The sequence below is a fragment of the Meleagris gallopavo genome, chromosome 13 (genome assembly GCF_905368555.1).
Source record: "Meleagris gallopavo chromosome 13, MGAL_WU_HG_1.1, whole genome shotgun sequence".
Classification (NCBI taxonomy): Eukaryota; Metazoa; Chordata; class Aves; order Galliformes; family Phasianidae; genus Meleagris; species Meleagris gallopavo.
In genome coordinates, this window is record NC_139416.1 from 6522981 (window position 1) to 6544258 (window position 21278).

Here is a 21278-nt window from a genome sequence, read left to right on the forward strand (position 1 = left end):
TAGCAATTTTGTCTCTGATTTTAGGCACACAGAAGTATTTCAAAGATTTCTCGCAAATGTTCAGCTTATTTCTTGCAGACTCAATACTTCTGTTTAGCTATAGAAAAGCATCAACACTTTCTGAGTCTTATTTCAAACAAGATTTTCTAAGTACAAGAACAGCAGTTATGCCCACATTAAATTTTAAGAAACATCAGGTCAATAAAAGGAAGTTTTGATTAAAATGTACTCATGATTTATTCAGGTTTGTGTATCTGACCTTTCCTCTCATTCCAGAAACTTCTGTTGAATTAAAATGAAATCCTGGCAGCATGGAAATCATACTGATATTTGCCATGCATTTTAGTGATACTGTATTTCACTCAGCCTTTTTATAGCTTAGCTCTCATAATAGCTATTTATATGCTCTCTACCAGGAGGTGTCTTTGTGTGTTGTGGACTGCTCTACTGCTCAGCAGTGTTCTTTGGATGAGTATACAAGTCTGCTGGTCCCTCAAGCCAACTATACTACGTCAAGACAAATAAAGATGACAAAGTAGTACTCAGTCCCATACTTGTTAATTTGTGTGTTACTTTGGAACTATAGAATGAAGCATCAACCAATTTCCAATCTGAGAAATCTCATATTATTTGATTTTATAAAATGAAAAATTCCCACACATTAAAACAGAATGAAGTAATAGTCACAAAATGATCTTTCTGACTCATTAATACAGGTTACTACAACACAGTCAATTATTCCATGTTCTGTATAGAAAACATACTGCATTTGTATAATGATATTTCTGTAATTGTGTTATGTTTATTTTTTTTCTTTAGATACTTCCTTGGATACCAATCCCACATTAATTATTCAGGCAGGGTCAAATAAAAAGAAAATGGGACACAGGCTGAAGTGCAAGATGAGAATTCTTGTTTTCCATCATCTGCAGTTCTTTAAGTTCTGCCTCTGTTGCATGATATGTAGACATGGTCATTATTATTTCAGCAGCCATACGATCCAAGAGAAGTGCAGAAGGGAACATTATGTGAAATGTTAAAGTGAAATGCTGAGTTACCGTATTTTGAATTTGTTTCTTGTAGAACACCCATACACATTAAGCACAGAAAAAAAATTATTTTCTACTATGAATAAACATCTGCAAGATTGCACAATTCAAGATTGCATGAATTTTGTTACATGAACAATAAACTAGTGGAATAACTTTGAAATCTATGAAGCATCTTAAAATAGAAAACTTAATTACTATTTGCATGATGATTCCATCTGTAAAGCATGAGATAAGCAGGTTGAGGAGAACTAGCATATCCATTGTCTTTCAATAACACCGTAACTTCTCATCTGAGAATTCTAAGTAGTTTTTCTGCCAGGAAGAAGAAATATATTGCTTTATATAGAGAGACTATAGTATGCTAGATATTTAACTTGTTAATACTAAAAGAACCTCACCACTTGTATAACAATATGCACTCAGCTACGCTCTGTGATGAAGAGTAACTGCTCCGGATGTACATCTCACTTGTACAAAAGCTGACACTTAAGGAGTAAACAGCAATTGGTACACCTAGAAAACATCTCAGAATTCATGTCAACTTACCAAAATATCTGACTAATGTGCACATTGTATTCCCAAAGAAAGGTAATACATCCACTCTTCAGCAAGTCTCCTAACTACGAGACTACCTTGCCTAGGGATCGAAGTCTTTTTTCCCCTCTCTTTCCTCTTGCGGTAGGTATCTGAAAGCACTAGTCACAGACTTTCAAGAAGTGTATGCAGTGATTACTTCTCATCAGCTCTGTTCTAAGCTTATGTATACAGTAACAGCTTTATGGAGCTGAAATATCCTAAATTTTCTACTGTTATGCTGCTCTGAATTCACTATTCCCTGCTGATCACGTGTAGAAGTCAGAGAAACCTTTTTAGTTATCTGTTTTCTACACAAAGATTTTTAAAATTATTTTTGGTACTACTTCTGTACTTTCAATAGCTTACAACGCTTTCCCTACATTCTGATTTTTAACCACTTCCTTAATTATAAACTACAAAAATGGACAAAATTATCCCTTGCTATGCATTTTCCCTTTTCAGACCTAATCTCTATCAAGGGAGACTGCTATGACTTAACCTAGATACTGTCCCCATTGAGGTGAAAAAGAAAACAAAACTAACTGGTTAAAAAGAAAGTTAAAATCCATGATGTGGAGGAAAGCACCTCTTCCTAAGAAAATTCATGAGCAATCATTAAAAAACAAGTAACAAATAGGGCTGATTTCTTTCTCAGAAGCTACGAAAGCAAAAGTAAACTCTGTAGTATAGAGTTCCCACTGCCACAATAGTTGATTTTATCACCAGTAAGTTTTAAGCAATTAATCTTGATTTTTGGTTATACAGCACGAATCAATTCTGCAGTTGGAGAGGGCAATGCTGAGGATGGCAGTACCAACATCTGAAACTGTACCCGCAGCTTGTCAAAAAATCACTTTCATGCTTCAGAATAATAATGTTTGCAAAAGTAAGTACTGTTGAGGCTTTATGAAGACAAAAGTGAGGTGCTTCAGGAAGAAGACTTTTTGTTCAGCCTCAGTATTAACACTTCAGGCTTTTAGCAAGTTAGAAGTTTCTATAATTATTTTTCTTTGAGCAACCTAAGAGCATAAACATTTTAAAATAAGCAATACATTTACAAGCATTTTCTCCATGACAGCATGGGTATTTTAACCTTAAATATTTCAATCAGAAGGAAACAAAGGAGGCCCCCTACAGCTTTGACAACAAAGAATCTTAAATCCTCTCTCCTTGCTATTTTATCATTGAACAACAGACCTAAATGCCATGCATCCATCAAACTGCAAGATTTGATTGCAAAAGCTGTCTTAGCTGGAGGAGCTTCTCTCAAGTTTTACGCTCCTAAAAATATCACAGTAGAGGAAATCCTAACCCTACGTACATCAGCCTATGTCAGATGAACAGAGATCCTGAATGAGGTTTGCTTTAGCATTCTTTGTCCATCACTTGTGACTAGAACAACAGTTTGCTTCGAGGCAAAGAGAAGAAATCTCCTTGGACCTCTTTTTCTGTTAATTATGAAATCAGCTATTGACTTAACTATCCTGATCTGCAGTCTAACTCAACTGCAGTCTCCTATGCTGATTGATAATTATTTATCGTATTATATTCTACAAACAAATCTCCTGGGTTCCAAATCCAATTATCAGTGAACCTAAGTGGAGGGGAAAAAAAAGGGGGAAGAGAGCAAAGAGGGTTTATCTCAATATTTCTTTATAGAGAAGTTCAAAGAAACAATTCTGTAAACCCAAAGAACTGCTATATGTAAGAGTGCTTCCCCACTGACTCGTCTGTTTATCAGACAGAAGATGACAGAGGTGCTGAAGAATGGCCATTTTCAAACTTAGCCCAGAGACATAAGTGAAAATAACAGAGAGGAAAATACAAGCGCAAATTGCAAAGATTATTGCAGGTTGTCCTCTTCTACTTCATATTTCTGTTTGAGTTATCATTACAGCCCAGCTCAAAAAAAAGATTTTTAAGAGCACTAAATATGCTTACGAAAATGCCTTATTTTATTATGATAAAGTTAATCATATATGTATGTGTATGCAAAACTGAAACCTAGTTGATAATATATACTATCTATTCTGATAGTTTCCTTTATGAAAATCATTTAACTTGTCACTCTTCTCACTGGATAAATAGTAGATAAAAACAATAATTTTATTTGTCAAAGTCTGTCATTTTGATTCATATTCTTCCCAGTAATGTTGCCTATCATAAATAATTTAAAAGCTTATATATATTCCAGAGAAAGATACAAACGCTAGTAATAAGACACAAAAAAGAAACACTTTAAGTCATATTCTAAACTATATTTAAGAAGTAAGGCAAGATTATCAAAGGTAGCAGACTTCACATAGTTTAGGCAGAAGAACTAGGACAGAAAAAATGGAGAGCAGCAAATCACAGCTTTTCCAGCTAGCAAGAAAACATTCTGCTACTTTCAGAACGTCCTGCACATGATGGAAAAGCCCTATCAAGTGTCCCAAGGGGGCTTACAGTTTTACTTCAAACTGCTCCCAATAATAAATAAGGTCAAATGTCCTTTACCATTTGTGCATCTGTAAGCATACTGGCAGGGTTGGAATGGCAGTGAATAAGCCATTTCTTCTACTGTTCTTTATAGAAAGACAGAACTTCAGTCAAACAGTTTACAAGGATTTAGAAGAATTCTTCCAAATCTAAAAATATCTTTAAACACAACCTGATCAATTTGGAGAAATCACCTATAAGGCAACGAATGTCTGCAGTTTTAAAAGCCTTAATCATCTTCAGTAAGAGATTTTCATTCCTAGATAAAATGAATAGCTTGTCCTTAGACCTACCAGCTGAGCTACATAATACATAATAGATTTCCTTTTATACTGTTTTTCTATCTTGACTCTTAAATCTTCTAAACAGGAAAGTTCCTTTTGATATGAATGATGGATATTTGGACAAAGCTCAGCAGGTTGCTGTCCATTAAATTTTGCATTTTTTGTTTCTGTGACAGTACAGTTGTAAGGACAGTATACAAAGCAAACTTGAGTGCAGGCATCATTTTACACTCATACTTGGCACCTACTCTTATTATTCTTCCCTCACTATAACATTCCATAACTGTTTTGCTCCTCTGCAGCATATCTGTGAGATTATTCATAACATTTTCATTTAAAGTCTTCCCAGATAAGAACAGTGAATCATAATTTGAGAGATTCTTTCATTAATTTGCTTTAAATTAATGTTTTATGTAAATGACTCAGAAAAAGGAATATTATCCAAAATTATATTACACCCTTTGAAAAAGAATTATTATCAATTTTCTTTCAAGAATATTACTTACTGCAAAGTTGTCTTCTTTGAAGACACATAAACTATTTATCTGTTTTTTTGCTTGTAGGGATAATTAATTCAGTTGTTTAGAAAAAGCTTTTCACATCTGTAAGAAGGATATTCAATTCTTTGTTGTTTTTCCATTTTGATTATATTAAATAACTTTTTTCCCTCACATTATGATACCTAACTTTATTTCCAGAACCAATGTATTTGAAAGCAATGAAATCAACAGACATTCTTTTCAATGAGATGAATTTATAAAGCTTTTTCAACATACTAGATGAATCTGTTTGATTGCCTCAATGTTCTTTAATTCAGTAAGAGATAATAGTAGTAGCATTTTCTCATTAAATTAGTCCTTGAGCTACTACTTTGTCAGTTTTGAATATTTCAAGTGTAAAAAGGGATAGATTTGGTTGTTGATATTTATGCAAGAGTAAAATATCTTTATTTGTAAAAGAAAAATCTTAATTAGCATAAATTTAACTTTTACCAAAGCTTCTCTAATACTCAAAGAAATTCCTTTATACAGATGACAGCAAGGCAGCTGAAAGACCAAAGTCATAAACATCTGTTTATAAAGATTAATGTTTTGCAGTGCATTGAGAAATTTGGTTGCTGGTGTTGCATTGAGATACTATCATTAGTAAGAAAAAATGCATTCCATTACCCTTCTAAGCATGAGAGGGTATAAAGGTAGTAAAGCACTACAAGATTAATAAGAGAGTCAGGCAGCTTAATAAGTTGTCCAGAGAGTTTGTGCAGTCTCTGTCTTGGGAAATTTTGAAGACCCAGCTGGATAAAGACCCAAAAAACCTCATCTCAGTTTCACATATCCAGCAGTGCTTTGAGCAAAAGATTGGACTCAAGCTTATCTGAAGTCTCCTTCTATCTGAAATCTTGTTGTTCTATGAAAACTCTTCATTTTCTTGTTTTTATATTTTAACAGTATTTTTCACAGAACTTTATCTACTAGTTAAATAAAATGGTGTCTTTAAATTATTAGAAGAATTTGCCCTTTGTTCCTTTGATGCTATAGTCTACTGCATATCTATGTACAGTACATAGATATGTACTATCTATGACACAGTACATAGCTCTACAGTAGTTGACATCAATCTTTGATGTAGACACCTATGATCTCAAACTGCTCTGTCCTTTTTCTGATTACCACTGCCATTCCTTTAACACCAAACTTCAGTTAATTAACTTATTATCACTAGTCTGCAGTCAGCAAAATCTGTTTAAGTTTTTAAGGTCTCAAAATTGTAAACGATTGAAAAACATTGCTCCAGAGAATTCCAGGAAAAAAAAAAAAAAAAAGAAATTATCATCTTTGGTGAGCAGCCAATTACAGACAAACTCTTAAGTCAAATTCCAGCTGTCTTTCGACATGTGAAATGAAGACACCGATCTTCTTCCAAACAAGTCATACAGTCTTCTGCAGCTAGACCATTATCCAGAGAGAGACAGGTTTATCAAAATTCTCCCTTGATGGGCTTGTCTTGGAGAAATTAGGATCAATTCTGTTGCAGTTGGATAAGTCTTTTTAAGTAAAGACTCTTTTATCACAAAATCTTAATTTTATGTTTTACAAGAAGCATTAAGTCATACGGGCATACAGTTAGCCTAGAAAAGTGTTTATATAGAATTATAATTGAAAAAATTACTGATTAATGTTAGTTTGGAGAATTTCATTTAATCATCACTAGTTATACTCTGAGATCGCTTCCAAATTTTTGTCAATGAAATTATCAAAGGTCATTTGCAGCAGATTATCTGTGCTTGGATAATTCTTTTTTTCCCTGGGAACCTAAACATGATTTGATAGATTCCTAATAGGGCTGGAAGGGACCTCAAGAGGTCATTTCATCCATCCTCTGTCCTAGGGCAAGATCAAACATATTAATCTTGACAGATGTTTGTCTAGACTGTCTTTTTAAAAACTTCCAACTATGAGGATTGTAAAACCTCCCCAGGCTATCTATTCCAATGCACCACTATTATTACCTTTAAAAGGTTTTTCCAGTAACTAATCTGAATGTCCTTGCTGCAATACAAAGATAATACTGCCTTCTGAATTACCACTGATATAGAAAATAAATTATTTCCTTTCTTTTACAGCCATTTTTTCAGAAGACAGATCAGAGATCCAGAAAATGCAACTAAAAGTAAGGGCTACCCAAGACAGAACAATAAGAGATTTAAACATGTAAAAGTTTTTCAATGATCCAAACTTTTTTATTTAACACTCAGGAACTAAAACTGCAGGTAAGCAGCATACTAAAAATACTTTTTCCTGGTTAATTATCTGTTGATACATTTCATGGCAATACTTTTGATAACTCATACTAAACTTACAGTCCTTTGATGCAAATTGCTACAAAGCCATTTGTTCCCTTTTTATATTCCTGTCTAATCATAATACCTTGAATATATACTGGACCACATACTTTTTTCTTCCAGACAATATTTGTGCCTACTGTCTATAAACATCCTTCATGCAACAAACATCTACTCAGTGGCTTAATGCCTTGCACTTATTGAGGAAGGTTGAACCAAGATATCTTTAGGTTGCTCAGAAGTTTCTCCTTAAATTATTCTAGAAATATCCTTTTTTGGATCCTCCTTTATTTAATATGTTGGTAATATCTGATGACATCAACACGATTGTTACTTGATTATCTACCTAAAAGCCACGCAGGCAATTGTTAATTCCTTGCTGACACGGGCTCACTCCCTTTGAAGTAAATGGCAGAGAAATCAGGAACTTGACTCTTAAATATCCAAAGTTACATCTCTGAAGTAACAATCTACTGCAAAGCTACCTGTTCTTTTCCTTCCAGGAATATACATAATCCAAGACAGAACAGATACTTACTGTAATCGATTACATTGAAAACCTTCAATTTTTTCAACAGACTGGTTCCAGAAAGGTATGACGAGAGTTAAACAGTGAAAGCTAAAAAGAATTGGTTCAGTTTTGTTCTTTGTTTTTCAGAAAGTTTCATAATTAGTGTTGGGGCACAATGGGTGCAGAATTCATTTCTCAGTATCACACTCAAAAGCAAGCTGAATTCCTCTCTGTGCAAAACCAACCTCAAGCTACCTTGACAACAAGATACCAATAACCCTGTAATTTCAATTGTTCACTCTTTTTTTTTTTTTATTTGTACTGCATCTCAGTGAAGTCTCATCTTCCCAGCCCAGTGCCATAGGCTAATAGTCTGTAACAAAACTCACCCTCAAAAAATGTCAGATGTAATGAAAAACAACTTCACAGATGAGAAAGTTGGCCTTCACTAAATCCTAAGGGCCCTAACTCCCAGGTTCTGCAGGTTCTTCCCTTTCATTCTCCAGCTCCATATTAAAAATGTTTGTGAAATTGAAAAATTCCTGCTTCTTTCTACTGAATCACTCATTACCCATCAAAGTATAACAGATTTTCAAAGAATGAAAATTCTATTGCCAGTTGAGGAAAAAAAAAGTCCCCAGCAACAGAACCCAAAAACTGATCACAAGTCTTAATGATCTGCTGAGGAATATTGTACAGAATTAGTAGCAGGAGATGCACATTCAATCTGCCAGCCTAAATGGCTTGCCCTCTTATATGACACTGCTATACAATACTGAAGGAAGTATAAAATACTACAGATCTGATTCTGTAACATTTTGGATTGGTATAAATTAATTCCAAGGCACAAGGCCTTTAATTCTGTAAAGATTTGATGACCATTAGGAACCACAATGAAAGAATAAAAATGGAAAGAGAGGTGGGAAAGCTAACAAGTGATAAAAGATCACACTCGATTTAATTTTAAGTGTCTACTGTGTGTATTCGGACAGTTTTGGCAACAAATATATAAGCAAATCTTAGTATGTTAAATTAGGAAAAACATGGCTAACATTACAGAGCCTTCCATTAATTTGCTACCACAAGTAACAAAGGCAGTATTTCTACCCATTTGACTCTGAACTTCACCACCAGTAGCCAATAAATAATGTTCAAGTCAGAAACAAATACCCTGATTGAATTCTGATGATTTGACGATCACCAGACATCAATAAATACAAAATGAAGTTAATGCATTGCCTCTAACCAATTTTTAGATGCTAAAGACCACATACAACTAATGCTGATCAGATTCAAACAAGTGTCCTGGAAGCAGAGCTCTTATTTCAGAACTGTCCTGATGTGAAACGGTGCCACTTCTGAGAAGAAAAGAGAAACTACCAACAGTATCACTGTATCTTTCTTAATATATGGGAGTTGCCTCTTTTCTTTGGTATTAACCAATTGGTATAAGTGTTTGATAAAACAGTATCACTGTAAAAGTGTATTAGTTTAGAGGTAGTTCTTTATGAAATATCTCATTGATTTAGCCACAGTGTAACACAATCTACCATCTTTATTGAATAAATAATATACCACTGCTACGAATGTGATGATTTTCCATGTTACATTTTCTGTTTTGGCAGGTTGTTAAATGTCAAGTCAATGCTTTATGCTGACTTTAGACCACACCAAAAGACTTTTCAAAGCATTGCAGAGCTAAATCCACTGAATCTCACACATGGAGCAGTGAGTTAATTTTACAAGCCACACAGCATACAGCCAAGATCAGCTTTTGCCACTCTGAATGAAAAAAAAATCCACATGTGCATTTAGAGATTTTAAGAATTTCTTAGAACCTAAAAATAATACTTTCTATTTATAGTTTTTCCATTAATTCAGATTGGAATCAATATTTTTTTTAAAAGTGGTCAATGAAAAAAAAAAAAAAACAAGTCAAGATTCTTAGTCATTTTATTTAAGAAGACAAACGTGAAGCTGGGTGTGAAAGTTTGAAAGTTACCAAAAAAGGTAGTCCCAATTAACTTAATTAAAATAGTAAAATAAATTAAACGGGTGAAAATGTCATTTGTCCCCCTCTGCCACCCACTACACACACACACACACACACACACACAGATTGAAAGAATTAAGACAAATGCCATTTTGTTGTACATCTGTGAATTTTTGTGATGGCTGATCTTTAATTGCAAGTGTTAGGACATTTTATTAGTTCCCAGAATGGATTTCCTGGAAGACTGAGAAGCTGTTGTCTCCTGCCCATGATTAGCCCTGCGTGTTTTATGACACCAGCAGTTAAAGAACAGCAGATCCTTTCTGTCATTATCTTCCCCCATTTAAACTAGGATTGCACTTGTCCACTTGTGCTATACATCCCATATTTTGTCCTATAAATATGTAAAGGACATTTTTGAGTCGTATTTTATGACTGAAAAAGAATTACGGAGAATCAAAATAAGAAAATCTTGATACATAAAAGGTATTAAGGATTCATCAGAATAAAGGTGGTTTTAAGTATTTATAATATGTGTAAACGTCTCTGCTCTCACCTGAAGCAAAATGAGTGGCTTGAGTCTGTAGAGCTCAACACTTTAAATGTTACATAACTCTGAAATCTGACATACGTAAGGCAAGCTAGTCATTTCTGAGCACCTCAAACTTATTTTGGTATTATCCAGGAGCAGAACAATTCTGAAACTGAGTTGTATCTATTTATTTTTGTAAGCTTGTAACTACCTCCAGTAGTATCTCTTTAGACAGTCTTAGGAGCACGGAAAGCCTCCAATAATACGTGCAACAATTTTTGTTAAGAGTAAAAAAATAGATCTCAGAAGGTCATTCTGGGTTTCAAAAGGAGATGATTTAATATATTTTATTAGGAAAGATGTGGGTCTGCCACTGCTGCCTACAGCATTTGAGATGTCATTCAGAAAGGATATAATCGCTCCTAAGTATTTGGAATATTTGGATTTGTGATTAAATACCAAGTCCAAGTTCTTATAGTCTTTTACCCACTACGTATGTACAGAAGTTTCATTTTCATTTCAGTTCAATAAATTATTTTCTGTCTACAATCTAAAAAATAAAATTAAGGAAAAAATCATGCTAATTTGCTCTTGGCTTTTTCCCTGTCTAGCCTAAACACTGAAAATGTCAAGTTTGCTCACTAATTAAACATGTCTGTCTTAGCCTGCACTTGTATCTTTCATCATAATGGTGCAGAGTCCCAGGGAGACATTATATATTCATGTTTTCAAATATAAGATGTAAAAAATACAAATATAAATTTAATGGAGCAATCTCTTAATGAGATAAGCAATTATGGCATGGGAGAAATGAAGGAATTAGCCTCCTGAAAAGTTCTCAGTATTTACGGGCCTGGGGCTTCAGAGTCTGGTTAAAACACATTTTTTGCAATCCTCTAAAAAGAAGACGAATGAAATGTGAGTTATTAGTGGAAGTCAGGGAAAATACGCTTAAAAATGGAGTGCTAAACTGCACAGTGTGCATGAAATTTATAATATAAATCATAAATATGGCATTTTCAAGACTGGGATTGAAATTTAAAGCAAAAGATTTCTTACTGTATTTTGGCTCATCTGCATCCACTTAGAAACCAAACTAGAACAACAAACAAGCAACAAAACAGTAACAAAATCTGCTAACCATAAAGACATATATTAACAATTCAAAACTGCAGCAAAAGAAGCATTTTCTAAAAGTCTAGTTCTAACAATGGCTGAAGCTTCCCGCTGCTCATCCAACTAAGGGCTGTCCTACTGGAATTCTTTTACTGATTAGGGTTTTTTTCTAATTTTTTTGAGAAAAGACAAATTGAACTTTCAGTTTTAGAATAATCAGTAAGGTTCTGTTTTATAAATAAGTCCCAAAAGTTTGGTACTCCAATACAGAACAGAAATTAAGTTTCAGAACCTTGAAAGCAGAGTTATGCAATTGCAAAGTGACATACAGCCAGATTATTAATATCAAGGAAAAACAAATAATTTTGCAAGGAGTCATGAGAGGCAATGCAGGAAACAATTATGTCCCATAATCACATAGACTTTTGGAATTAAGCTTGATTTTGACCTTGTTTATACAGTCTGTTCTACGTGATTTCATAGATGATATATCAAATTTACAGCAGTGAACCACTGGAACATGCTGTCCAGATTGGTGGTGGATGCCCCATCCCTAGACACACAAAAGGCCAAGCTGGATGGGGCTCTGAGAAACCCAGTCGAGCTGTAGGTGTTCCTATTCATCATAGATTAATTGAACTAGAAAACTTTTAAAGCATCCTTCCAACTCAAACAATTCCATGATGATTCTATGAAATTTAAATGGATCTTAGTAGGACTGGAATTATGTGCTTGATTTTAGAAAACTATCAGAAATGGAGACCTATTTTCCTATGCACCAGATAACATACAGACCAAGAAGTCACCACTTTTGCCTTGTTTGCTATGTTAGAGGGACAATGATGTAAACACTTCACGAGAACTATTTACAGTGGAAAAGTGATTCTGAATTAATTAGCAGGATATTTAATTGAACCATATAGGCAGAAGAATAAATACCTCTTTGGTTGTATTCCCTGGGGTTTCCTGACAGTTCATTAATGCAAAAGTGCAATCTGCAAGGAGATACAATACATTCTGTTTCAGTATCTTGTCATATCAACTGCTTCTGCTTTGGTAAATAGAAAATTAACTGCATTTTTCTAAACACGTAGCTAAATGTGGAAGCTGCTAAAATAATCCCTTCCAACACAACAAAGCTTTTGTTGATTAATTCCATTGAAAATGAAGAAAATCCATTTCAGAAATCACCCAAATTCCATTTTCAGAAAGAATATGTGCAGTTAGAGGATTGCATTTCAATGCAAGTTATTGGGACAACAGCTCCTAAAACACGCGTGCTTTTCAAGAGCATATGTTCGTGTTTTCCCCTCAGCCTTTCAAAAATATTTACCTTTTGAAAAAAAATTCAGAATGCTTACTTACGCTGGAAGAGAATTCAGTAGTCCTGAGATTTTTTTTTTTCATTTATGCTACCACTGAATGAAATGAAACTCCAAATGAAGCAACCAAACAATGGTAATGGTACTATTGCTCCTCCAACCATCAACAAAATCTACTCTACCATTTTATCCTATAATATGGATTCCTCAGATTCCACTGGAAAACAAAACAAAACCACCACCCACATTAGCAGAAGGTTTGCAAAACTGGCAGGAACACTAGCTTGTTCTATGCGTTCAAGTACAGGTCTGTTTTAAAGTAATATCGAACTCATCACTAATTTCTTGGGTCATGATTTCACCTACCAGATCTTATGAATGTTCCCTCTGCACAAAATAAATGTTTCCCCCTGAAGCATGCAGGCATATATACCCGTATAACTATGTTCAAGTAGTTCCAGGTAACTAGAGTTTTCAGGTCAAATATATTCTTCAATCTTTCCTACAATCTGCATCTCTGGCAACAGTTGCACAGCCAACACAAACACATAAAGACAAGATTTTTTTTTGATAAGCACACAATTTAAAAGTGAAAAATAAATTAATAGCAAAGAGTCAAAAAAAAGGAAGTGAACACGATAAAGAATGGCAGAGTTCCCACTCCTCTCTAAACAGAGATTATTGGTTTAAACAAGCAAAATGGATATGACAGAGAGATTGAGGGTTCACCACAAATGTGTTTTTAACAGCCTGCAAAATGGACACATATTTCTCATTTATAGATAGTCGAAGCAATTTTTATTTGAAATTTGAACTGTACTGTTTAAATGCTTTTGATAAATTGCATTTGAAACATGATTCTTTTAGTTTCATACTAAAAGAAATTAAAATAGGCATTCAAGAGTAGTAGCTGAAATCTTATTGAAAATGTAATGACTTTTTAGGCAAAGCTAGGTCCACTGTCTGCACCGTACTTGCCAAAAATTCTCCCTTTGGAAACTACATACGTTCTGACCAGGAATAAAATATTTGGCATACAACATATGATGTGTGTATCATAGTAGTTTTTTCAGTAGAGCTCTTCTAAGTTGGATTATTGCTAAGAATTAATCCATGAACACCATCATCATCTTCAATAACACTTTTTCATCCAAGAAAAACTATTCAATTTTTCCCTCTTTTCCCTTCTATAAATCTCCTTCACTTGGTCTAATGAAGAATCACCTATCCTCAGCACAGCACCAGATAGTAATTTTACATTTTTCCAAATCACCTCATATTTATTCTACAATTCTCTCCAGTTTTGCTCCTGTAGATTCACTGATGGTTTCTGATTGTGATAATTAAACAACTCCTTAAACTCTGTTTCTGACAGTAGCCTCATCTTCACTGCCTTCTTCATAAACTCACACTTAATTTTTCCTCCCAAACTGAGCATCTCCGAGATCAGCAAGGCTGTTGTCCAAATTCTCACAGTGCTTTAATCGTGGTCATGTGGTTAGCCATTCAAGCTACCCTTTCAGAGCTCTACCTATTCAGTTCATCTTCTTTTAAATCCTTTCCAGAGTGGCTTACCTCATGCTGACATGCAACACTAAAGAAACTGTTCAGTAATTCATACATTCCTTCCAGCCACCCTTCTTTTGTACTATGTCAATCTCACACAATTGCTAGGTCACTGTCCAGTTTCTCACCCTGCATCCAAATTCATTCTGAGTTCTGCAAGCATATCATTCATATCTGAAAGGATTATTTTTGACACCTTCAGTGGGAGATGTTACTTCAGATTTTCGTGGAGATGATTTTCTTTCACCTACACAATGAATATTATTTAACAATGTTTTATGCCCTTCAAACTATTTTTCCTCGCATGAATCACATGCTTGTCTTCTCTCAGGACTTCTCTAGTTTCTGATTTAATAACCTTGGCTAGCAGTGAAAAATCTCCCATCAATAATGTTCTTCAGACATCTCTCCTGAAATATTACTTCTAATTCTATCCTGCTCTCTTGATTTCGTATGTTCAATTCCAAGTTTATTTAGTTTTTTCTTTGGACTTCATTTCCGTCCCTGATAATCAGAATCACTTTGAGAATCATCATCTTTCTTGATCCAGTTCCTCACTGTCTACGTTCTCAGCTATGCCTATAAGGGTTACCGTAGCAACTTAACACTAAGCTCTTGCCCCTCTTTAGCATCAGCAGTGCTCAGAAATTAATATTGGCATCAGCTGTATCTGTTCTGATAGCAATTCAGTAAAATTTCAGTGAAGCTTGGACTCCCTCATTTTCAATTCAAAATACATAGTACGTATGTTGGTCCAAAAGTTATGCCTCCTTTTAATTTTTATGGAAACTACAGCAGACACAAAGAGCAGAACAACACTGTTTAATAGAGCACATTCTCAGCTAGAAAACACTATTTTTTCAACACAGTCACCACCATTAACTATGCATTTTTGCTAGCAATGAACAAGAGCCGCTGCACTTGTACATGTACACTTGTAACATGCTGCACTTGTAAAGATTTGCACCAGAGGAGGTGACCCACTGTTGCCACTGCTGAAACGCAGCACCCACTGCCTCACTGTGCTCACATTCAGTGTTTGGTGTCTACAAACATTCAGCAAGCATTGATGAATGTCAGTGGGTGCCATTTTTTCCACATGGGAGAACTCTGTGACACACCTTTGCTTCATAGGCACTCTCATGTCAGACACCATTCTGTCAGACTGCCCCTCGGCTGCCATCTCACGCAGCAACAAAATGTAATGGGGTACTGGTGGGAAAGTTCAACCTTTACTGCCTTAACACCAACATCTGCTTCTGATGTTCTGATATAATAAAATAGGAGGCATTACTTACAGAACTGCCCTCGTAGTTGGATAATCTCCAGACATGCTTGTTTAAAGAAGCAATAGTGATTTAGTATTGACAAGATAAAAGTTTTATAGTATTCTATTGCTACAATAAACCCGTAAGCATTAAACAATGAGCATGATGCGCCTGAGCTACTTGCAAGTAGGTTTAGGTCAGCTGTTTTATGATACCTGACTCAGCTACTTCTGATGAACTGACCAGACAGAACACCAACACTGCTAGGAGAGCGCGTTCAGTAGACTGAGTAGAGTAAGTAGACACAGACTGATCTCTCCCAGTCTCCATGTCACTAAGCTAGTTTGAAGTGATGTGACAGTACTGGAGAAAAGCTAAAACCTGAACAAGAATTTTGCTTTGTTTCTTGTATCTCGGTGTGATTCAATCCAGCAGACATATTGTGCCTAGGTGTAACTGTATTTATGTGTGAAACATAAAACACACTGGAAATGGACCGTTAGAAAACATTTAATACAGGATATTGTCTTAAAAAAAGAAAAAAAAACACCCACAAAAACAAATTAAAAAAACTTTTTCATCAGCTAATGAGGGTTGAAGCAGCTTTTAGATGCATTATTTCATCTTAGAAGTGATGCAAAATTGCACAACAGAGAGAAATGGAAAATTAGGTGCAAGAAAATGACATGAACAGTTGGCAAGATTGATTTATCTTCCAAAAAAAAATCAATAAACGTTTTAAATGTTTTACATTTAAGTTATATACCCATTGATGTAGACGGGTTGTTTTTGTTTTAAAATGAGATTGCGAAGTCAAAGTCTATTCTTAGAAGAGCATCATAGAGATTAGAATCCTTTTCTAACACCTTTTTAGACCCCGACAAGCAAAAATCACCAGTACCAAAAAACACAAAACACCAATACTATCTTCTCAAAGTTCTCTTCCCTATCCCATAGACAGATATTTTATTTCATACACTCAACAATCCATTGTGAATTAGACTTCAGTGCAGATTTAAAAACATATTTAGGCACCTATCACTTCTTCATGTGTACTTTTGAATAACCATCTAGTAAATAATTTTCTTTACGCAACAATTTTCTCCTGTGTGAAGTTACAGGAACCATTCTGTACAACTCAGAATACTAAAAACCCCTGTCAAATTTGATTAAGCAGCAGCTTTTTGGAACTAAAGCCTTTTTTTTTACACAGACATATTAAGATGCTGTAAAGTTCTAACTAAAGTGTATGTATACATGATATATATACTCCATTTATAGTATATACAGACCATTCATCAGCTACGCTACCGAACCTAATTAAATGGCCTTGTTTGCATTTATGTAAAGAAATACGTTTTTGTAGTGCTTTTTCTTTGTTTCCCAAAGGAAAAGTAAGAATAGTACTGTTTATTAACCAGATTAGAAAGAGATGTTAAATAAGTACCTTGGATAATTTGAATAAAAAGTACCTAAAGCTTTACTATTGAGAAGCAAGGGAATAAAAACTGTTCAATTGAATTATCAAGAAGTTACTTTCAAAAATGACAATTACAAACAATTAAACTATTAAGAAGAAATATACAAATTACTGCACAGGGTTGTAGAGATATAGGCATGCAGTGTGCTGCAAATTAAAGTCATTTATTAAGTACAACTGGAAACAATATGTAAGAACAACTGCTTAGTCAACAAGCATGAGTCAAATTATTTGTTGGGGATAAAAAAAAATTCAATGGGATAGTTTACAGTGTGGTAGCCAAGTATTTGCTGTTGTCAAAATAGAAAATAATACAAATATGCCCTAAACACAGCCACTAAGTTCATCGTCCCTGAACACTCTTAACTACTTCATCTGCAAGGATAAATGAGGACACACCCAAGAACCCCACCATGTCGATATCAAGAGTTCCCTCCACACTTCTTCTCTGTTCTGTCATTATTAAAAAGGTCAATTACTTATGTTAATGATGGGAAAGAAAGTGCTTTAGACAGAGCAATGATCTGACAGATATTTGAGGGAGAAAAGTAAGTTAGCGGATAGTTCAGAGAAGGAAACTGTAGCTGAAGGATATCCTTTCACATGAAGGATATTGCATTAAGGTTTCTGATATGCATCCAGAAGACTTCCATAAAGTCTGCAGCTGCTGGAAAGTTCATCTGGAATTAGGTATAGTTAAACTTGTGAGTTATTTATATGCAATATGAATGGTTCCTGTTTATCAAGAGAGTTGTATCTCACAAAAGAGCAACAAGATACTATCTTACTTCCCCAGGTACAATTAATACTTGTCTGGTAACTAGGTAAGACTTTCATAGATTGATCAAAAGAAAGGCCTAATCTGGATCAGTGGTAATTTACAGGAAGCTCTACTGCCTCCTTTGGGTTTGCTTTGCCCATTTCACTTCCAGTTTTGGAGGTAACCCCTCTTTTCTTCCCTAATTGGGCTGACAAAGTGGTTTATGCACTACTTCAATTGGTGAGCAGAGCCAGAGACCCACTGAGAAAACAAGGCAGGCAGCGGCATCACAGATGAAAGGGCAGTCCCACCATTCCTGAGCAAGACAAGCAGAGCAGATCTGGAAAGGGAACCAGGCTTAGCCCAGAGTTCAGATCACTAGATAGAGTGATCTGAGAATCAAGCGTCTCGAACAGAGTTTGGACCAGAGTAGGACATAGGCATGTTTGCCCCATAGCTCAGCCAGGATGACCCTCAGGAGCACTGATCACTTGGCTCTCCTTGCAGACACAGTGGTACAGTTAATTTGTCATAGTTTCATTATTTTGTTATTGGACATAACTACGGCAGGTTCCCAGCCGCTGGCAGCTAAGCCATCATATTGAAGGGACGTGTCCTGGGTCCTGACACCAAACCTCAACGTGTCCAACCAAACACTAATGTGTCAGACGAGAAGTATGATGCAAGATCACTATCAGGTGAATGGTGGAGTACTAACAGACTAGCAGTTGAAAGGTTTAAGAAATGGAACAAATCTCAATCCTGCTATACAAAATAGAAATTTTCACACTAATTCTTTTGAGAATAATGTCTAACCTTTTAAAAAATCCACACTTTGTCTCATTTTTGTGGTGCTGATAAATGCGCAGGTGTATAATAATACATATTAACAGATTCAACTATGTACTGCTATATCACATAAGTAAACACAGAATACAGCATCACGTAAGAGAATTCCAAATGGAAAGTAAAGCTAAAATTCAGTAGTACAATTATTACAAAATTACTCAGATCCAATATTAGAAAGGAGAAAAGATCATGTAAGTCATTTCCACAAAAGCTCCAGATTTGTCATGCTACAAGAATCATTCGCTGCTTTCCCCTACCATTAAATTCTTCTCAATTCTGTAAGAACTCTGAAGAACTGGATATCTATTGAGAACTTAAGTGGAATTATATATAGCGCGCTTTGTTTCTTTGTTAAAAAAAAATACATTTTACAATATAAACTGTAAGTTTGAAGCTTCAAATTCGTATCATCTTCTACTGGCATTTCTTGTCATTGCAAGGGTAACACAGGTAATTCTAAATAGTGAGTAGTACGGTGGTTATCATGGTTAAGCTCTGTAGTTTTTATATTGAATGGTAAATGCTTACATATTTGCAACTAATCCAACAATGGGACTCAGCAGGAATGAATCAGCCATATGGATGTAGGTCTCTGTCTCCTCTGTTTATTTTGCTCTTGTAACCAAATTTTCCCTTTCACAAGTGCTGTAATTTTCCTCTGCATTTTTGAAAAGGAAGTTTATTCTTATCTCCAAAAAGAAACACGATACTCAAGATTATAGATTGCCTATAAACCCAGACTTCAGCTAGAGCTGAGAGGTTTCTCACACATCTCACTTCATTACTAGATGAATGCTTACTTGATTTCAGGCATTCATTATGATTTAGTTTATTTGACCTCCACAAATAACATGCCAAAGCAGTAGACAAATGTCTTTTGAATTAAATCTAATCAGTTCTATTTACAGATGTCACTGCACTGAAATACACATCTTCTGAATACAATAATCCATGAATTTTAAGATCAGCAAAGATATCTTGTCAAGCAAATTGAAGTAATTTAGTTATTTGAATAAATAATGGATACAACATTCCAAATTCAACAGTAAAATATTATTAGAACATTTTTGTGTTGCTCTTTAGCTGTGCCAACATGCAGGTGACAAACTGGGAGTAACATTTACCTCCACACAGGTCATAAATGCTTAGGAACTTAACCCACTTTTACTTTGGTGCATATATATAAATTTAGCTGCTTCACTTTAGATACATAATAGCTGCTTCAAATCACAACAGGAGCTGAATATTGCATTTAAATGCATTAAAATAATTTCCTAACCAAATCAAGCATAAAAGCAGGTGGTACATTTTCAAAACAGTTTATCCACAAAAATACTTTTTATTTAAGGCAAACATTTATAGTCCTGGGAGGTACATGGACTCTAGCATTTGATAATGTTTCACGAAGATGATGAATTAATGATATGACACATTACTCAGATTAAGGACAGGGCCTTCAAATTGCTAGGGCTGCTCTTTTGCAATTGCCTAATTGTCAGGTATCTTTTCAGGATCACGTAACAGAGAACAAATTATATTTTGCCAAACACTACATTTCCATTACATTAGGCAATATTTATGCTACATTTTTTTTATTGCATATCTGCCTTCACAATACAACTGAAAGTTTTTTGTGGTTGTTTTTTTTTTTTTTTTTTTTTTTTTTTCAATGCTCTGCCTCTGCTGCTTAGATTGATTTGTGAAAGGAGATGGCTTGGCAATCTTGGCAATAAAAGGAGGGGAAGATACTTTTCAAACCTGTCATGGGCATTTCTATGTATTCTGTGGTATTTGAATGGTATGTCCTTTCTGACAAAAAGGCTATTGCCTGCTGTGAAATAGATCAATGGGTGATATTGTGCAGTGATTGCTATTTGTTTAAGAGAAATCTCCCTGACTGACCCACTTCCTGTAATGCATAAAAAATAAATGACAGAAGTAATATTTTTGTTCTTGTTTCACTTTCATTCATCTTATTTGATCAGCACTGAACAAAACTGACATCTCATCAAACCCTAAAGTGTATTTCTACACTGGGTTCATCAGAGGTTGGCATTTAAAACACAGACATTGCAGGAACAAATGTATTTGCCAGCTCTGTCCATCGATGTAAACCTGACCTTTATCCTGTAGATTTATTGACACTGTGTTGCTTTATATCATATTTCATTACTATGTGGAAAACCTGGAAAGTCCTTCCTGTAAAACCACTTTCGATTCTCATCTACAAATTTCTGCATCTATAGTAGATTATCTAAAGACCAAGAAAACCTTAATACGTCTCATGCTTACTTAAAACAAAGTGATTTACCTACACACTTAAAAAATGGCTGTGCATTGCTCAGTTGTACCAGTCCATAAGGATATTATGCAAGAACAACAACATCGCTGAGGGGCATTTTTCTACAGTCTCTCTCACCTCTCCCCAGACCAAACATACTGGCAATTTCTAGGAAAGAGGAATCTAATACTAAAGGTGTTTTAATTAGATTTTATAGGTTCAAAATAATCAGATAAATTCAATGTACAAAATATACTCAAATACTACACTGCTAAAAGAATAATGGATGTGCCTTGCTGTTACGCAGTGTGCTTCTACTTTGTTCCTACAGTCACCTAGGAGATATGTAAGCTCCTCCATACACAGGA

The 21278-nt window shown here is 34.9% G+C and overlaps 1 protein-coding gene across 5 annotated transcripts in view; it reads right to left on the reverse strand.

The window, feature by feature from the left end:
- Nucleotides 1–21278, reverse strand: part of LOC109369780 (uncharacterized) — a 236482-nt gene that overhangs the window by 47139 nt on the left and 168065 nt on the right. The window contains exon 4 of one of the 5 annotated variants that reach the window (XM_085234930.1): nucleotides 12324–12379. The exons of the other annotated variants lie outside the window; for them this stretch is intronic. Within the exon in view, the coding sequence (XP_085091056.1) occupies nucleotides 12324–12379 (56 nt within the window). The remainder of the gene's footprint in view (nucleotides 1–12323; nucleotides 12380–21278) is intronic. 5 annotated transcript variants of the gene reach the window in all.